Below are 5,459 nucleotides of genomic sequence, written 5' to 3' on the forward strand. Positions count from 1 at the left end.
CTCCTTACTGTTCACACCTTAATTTTTTGTGTGCATGTAGTACACAAAATTAAACAAACCATAACAAGTCCCCTCGAACCCCTGCTGAACCAAATGGGACAGCTGATAACCGACACCCAGGAAAAAGCCAATCTGCTTGATGGGTACTTTGCGTCGGTTTTTCATCTGCCCAAAGGGACTGCTCCGCTTAGCGGGACGGCCAGGGTGAGGGCGTATTTATACCCAGTATCGGTATAGACCTTGTAAAGGAACACCTTGAGAGGCTAGACACCTTCAAGTCAGCTGGCCCTGACAGATTATACCCTAGAGTACTCAAAGAGCTGGCAGGTGTCATAGCCCAATCACTGGCAAAAATATTTGGAAACTCATGGTGCTCAGGTGAAGTACCTGAAGACTGGAAGAAGGCCAGTGTGGTACCCATCTGCAAGAAAGGACAGAAGTAGATCCTGGGAGTTACAGGCCAATCAGCTAGACCTCAATCCCTGGTAAGATTCTGGAGAAAATTTATCAAAGAGACCCTTCTTGATAAGCTGGCTGAGGGAGAAGGGGGAAGAGATTGACATCATATATCTGGACTTTAAAAATGCCTTCAATCTGGTGTCCCATGATCTCCTCATGGAAAAATTGGCCAACTGTGGCCTCAGCTATACCACAGTCTGACTGAGAAATTGGCTCTGAGGTCAGACCCAGAGAGTAGTGGTTGATGGCAGCAAATCGTTATGGCGCTCCGTGACCAGTGGTGTCTCCCAAAGCTCTGTCCTTTGACTAGTTCTCTTTAACAACTTTATCAACGATGTGGACATTGGTGTCAGAAGCGCACTGGCCAAGCATAGCATCCATACCTGAGGACAGGCTGGTGATCCAGGCCGACTTGGATAAGCTTAGTAAGTGGGTGAATACAAACCTGATGACATTCAATTCCAATAAATGCAAGGTGCTCCACCTTGGCGGGGGGGTGGGGAACCCGCAGCATGCTTATAGGCTCAGCAGTGCTACACTCACTAGCACCATGGCTGAAAGAGACCTGGGGGTCATGACTGACCATAAGATGAACATGAGCCACCAATGCGATGTCGCAGCTTGTAAAGCAAACAAAACTCTGCTTGCATCTATAGATGCTTCTCAAGTAAATCTCAGGATGTCATCCTCATGCTGTACTCAGCCTTGGTGAGGCTGCAGCTGGAGTACTGCATCCAATTCTGGGCTCCACAATTCAAGAAGGATGTCGAGAAGCTTGAGAGAGTCCAGAGGAGAGCCACACACATGATCAGAGGGCAAGAGAATAGGCCTTATGAAGAGAGGCTGAGAGCCACTGGACTCTTCAGCATGGAGAAGCTCATGGGGGACCTGGTGGCTGCCTATAAGTACGTAAGGGGTGTGTATCAGGATCTGGGGGAACATCTGTTCACTAGAGCGCCCAAAGGGATAACAAGGAATAACAGTCATAAACTCCTCCAAGACCGTTTTAGGTTGGACATGAGGAAAAAAATTTTTATTGTCCAAGCCCCCAAGGCCTGGAATAGACTCCCTCCAGAAGTGGCGCAGGCATCTACTCTGGACTCATTCAAGAAACATTTGGATGCTTATCTTGCTGGGATCCTTTGACCCCAGCTGAATTCTTGCCCATGGGGCAGGGGGCGGGACTTGATGATCTGCAAGGTCCCTTCCAGCCCTAACATCTATGAATCCATGAAAGTCCCTCCATTGGAATGTCAACGAGTCAGACAGTACATTTGTATTATAATATTCAGGTATGCTATAATGGGGTATGAATAAGAATGAAATTGCATTGTCTGCTGTAGAACATGACTAACATAGTAAGATGTTTATACCTTCCTGTACACAAACAAACCTGTTTTTAGATTAAACTTTGCTTTAGATTAAGAACCAAAATAAAAGGCATGATCTTGCAAAAAATGATACTATATATCATTTACCATAATTAAAAAGAACGTCCAGGACAAGGCCCCTTGTGTCTCCTGTTTGATAGTCTCCAATGAGTTGAATGTTTGCCTTTGCAAAAGTAGTCTTTAGAATTCATGATTATTTTTTTTCTAAACCAGTCCTAAATTACAGATTCACATACAGTAATTTTCAGTTTTCTCTTCCCAAAATCCCTGTGTAGAATTCCTGTGAAAGTTGATAGCTGTTATAAATTAAAAATGAGGGTCCCAATGCTCAGTGGTATTTCAGCTCTAAGACAAAATGTTTCTTGTTACATGAGTATAAAAATGTAGAACCTGTCTACTTAAATTCATTCTCTTCTTCCAATTTTTTCTTTCCTAATTGTTTTGTTGGTTTTTCTGAGTCGTAAGCTTATCACAGTGCCTGATGTAGAGAAAGCATTTAGGCAGTACAGATCACAGAGATCACAAAACATTTGGGATAATTGAATTTGTAAAAGGAAAAAGAAACCTGTCTGCTTTGTATATTTAATATGTAGATAGGTCAGATCTGTTTTATTTTTTTCTCATTTTGTTCCCCTCATAAGAATTAGTGACATAAGCCTAGAGAATCTATTCCTCAGGGTTATACTAGTTTCACCATTCTCCAAAGAAAAATTTTAGCTTTCTACTGTTCTTTATAGCAAGGGTCCCATATCCTTTTGATATTTAAAACCTTTTTGCAGCTGCCTCCTTCCCCCTTGTGAGCATGAGGAGGAGGAAGAATAAATTGCTGGCAATAAAATAATAATATGTAACCTCTAGAAGCTCCCAAAGGAGAAGAGCATACATACCACCTTCACTTCCTTTTTCCCAGAGTACCCCAAAGCCACTGAAGTGAATGTTTGTTCTAATCGAATGACTTGCTTTGGGCTAAAGTTGGGCAGCTAGCTTGGTAGAATAGAGCTTTGGATTTCTCTTTCTCTGCCAGATGTTGTAAATCTAAATCTTGTAAATGTGATCTTGGCAGGGAGGAATGAAAACAGCTCTACCTTTTAAAATTTGGAAAGCTACGGACACTTTTAGTTACCACTGGGCACGTCTGTACATACAATTAATGCAACTGAATATACTCTGGCTCAATTTGAGCTAAAGTAAACTAATCCCAACATCACCATCTACATGTGTGTTTAAGCACAGTAATTTACTGTGCTGCTGGATACCACATACCTGATGGGACCATCCACAATATAGTAAATTAGTCTACTGTACTGTAATTGCCATGCGTGTGTAGATGGTTATGCTTTCTTGTGCAGCAAATTAGTCTGCTGTGTAGTAACTAAAGCATCTCATGTAAACATGCTCACTATTTACAAAATGTAAGTTCAAACTGGAACAGGTAGAGAGAGAGACTACGAGAGTGATCGGGGAAGGACAATGTGTCACATGAGAGGAGAAACTAAAAAAGCTTACCTTGTTCAGCAAGGCAAAGTGAAGACTGAGAGGGAATTATATTACTTTTTATTCATGGGAGTAACCCTACTTTTAGATGGAGCTTGTCCATTTTATAAAAATGAACACACGATATGGCACCTGCAGTAGGAAAGGACTGGAAGTTGATGATCCAAATGTCACTTCTAGTCCTAAATTCCCATAAAAGAGGATGAAGGAATATCCTGAATATAATAGCAGCACTTGATCAAAGTCACTTTTTTTTCTAAAATACCTAGTGTCAGGGACAGTGAACTATCAGTCCTGCTCCCTGTCTTTATTTATTTAATTTTTAGAATGATTGGTGCTTACCATTTGCCCTCTCCTTTTTTTTGTCTTCCTGGCAATACAAAGGAGGCTCCCTTTCTACTGAGGTTATTCCCTGATTCTTTTTAATGTAGACTTAAAGCTGAAAGCATACACTAGTCAGGCTAGTGAAAGGGTTATAGCGGACAGTAGCATATTTAAAAGGGGTGTAGAAATACAACAAGTGTTTGATGTAAAACAGGCCCTTCACTTAAGTTGAATGGAAAAAAACTTATAGAATTATAGTAGTGCTACTAGATTTTAAGGCCAGAGAATACTTTTGTCTGACCTTCTACTTAACAAGCACTACAGAATTTCACATGGTTACTCCTGTGTTGAGGCATCCAGTCTTGAAGACATCAAGCGATAGAAGAATCCACCATTTGTCTTTGGTAGGTTGCTCTGATGGTTAATCACACTCATTATTTGAAAACGTTTACCTTATTTACTAACTGAATTGGTCTGGCTTCAGCTTCCTCCTACTGGTTTGAATTGGGTTTTTCTGCACCAGATTAAAGTGTTGTTGGGCACCTGGCATTTTCTCCTCATCAAAATATGTAATATACTGTAAATAAGTCACCTCTCAGTCATCTTCTTGATAAGCTAAATTGATTTAACTGCATAAGGCACTCTAAAGCAATTTTCCATCTTACAAAAGTTTTGCAGCTCTTTTCTGTACACACTCATATTCTAATCCATCCATTTAAAAATGTAGATAGCAGAACAGTATATTCTAGTATCAGCCTCACCAAGCCTGCATACAACAGTAAAATAATCTCCTTGATCCATCCCCACAGCTGTGTTTTGTACATGTTTTATTTAGCCTTTTTGGCCACAGGAGAGAATTATCAAAAGTAACACTTCAGTGAATTGGCACAGTTTGTAGTGGCCCATAAATGTCTTTCTTTCGTATTTTTGCGCTAATTATTTTTTGCCCTTTACTCTTGTTAGGTCCAAAGCATCATTCGCTCCCAAACCAGCATGGGTATGCGTCACCGAGATCGTTCCACTACAGGGAATACCCTGAAAACAGGATTCAATTCTGCTCTGACGACCTACTTTTTTGGAGCTGATCTGAAAGGAAAACTGACTATTTCACACTTCTTAGAGTTCCAGCGCAAGCTGCAGCATGATGTCCTGAAGCTTGAGGTTAGAATTTGTTGATTAGGGAATGTGGGGGAAGTTGATTGTGGTCAGTCTCTCTACAGATTAAATTAGCTGATGCCTGGACTTCATGACATTTAGCGAGGAGTGAAAAGGGGGGGGAAAAAGAAAGAAAACCCAGTACTTAGAAGAGTATTGTGCAGCTACTGCCCCATGGGAATTGTTATGGAGTCTTCAGATCATTTGCTAGTAGAGCCAATACCAGGTGCTTCAGAACAGTGTTTTTGAAACTGTCATGGAACATCGGTTCTACAATAGGTCATTAGGGGTTCTGCACAGACCTTGGGGGTAATGGCAAAACAGGCTGGGAAGCGGTACACCACTATTACCAGGCTGGATCACCTGGCTCCACATCAGCAGAGATGACCCAGAGCCAGGGGCAGAGGTTCCATGCAGAAAAAGTGACATGAAAGGATTCTGTGACTTTCGGATGTTTGAAAACCATTGCTTCAGAAGATGATGAGAGAAACCTTGTAGAAGAAGTTTGACATAACTTCCCCAGAAAAAAAATTGCCTAATCCCTCTGCTGGAGTTTGACTGTTCCCTTGTTTTTGTAATAGGGAGACTTATTCACCATTTGCCTGCTGGAATTCACCATCCAGCGCAAGGTGGCAA

The 5,459-nt window shown here is 41.5% G+C and overlaps 1 protein-coding gene across 5 annotated transcripts in view; it reads left to right on the forward strand.

Moving 5' to 3' along the window:
- MICU1 (mitochondrial calcium uptake 1) overlaps positions 1–5,459 on the forward strand; it is a 276,027-nt gene that overhangs the window by 185,744 nt on the left and 84,824 nt on the right. For all 5 annotated transcript variants that reach the window (XR_002095722.1, XM_019507793.1, XM_019507792.1 and 2 more), the window contains one exon: positions 4,632–4,829. Coding sequence is in view for 4 of the 5 variants with exons in the window: in XM_019507793.1 (XP_019363338.1) it covers positions 4,632–4,829 (198 nt within the window). In the remaining variant the exon portion in view is untranslated. The remainder of the gene's footprint in view (positions 1–4,631; positions 4,830–5,459) is intronic.

The sequence above is a fragment of the Gavialis gangeticus genome, unplaced genomic scaffold (genome assembly GCF_001723915.1).
Source record: "Gavialis gangeticus isolate Ggan-Ray unplaced genomic scaffold, GavGan_comp1, whole genome shotgun sequence".
In the NCBI taxonomy this organism is placed as follows: Eukaryota; Metazoa; Chordata; order Crocodylia; family Gavialidae; genus Gavialis; species Gavialis gangeticus.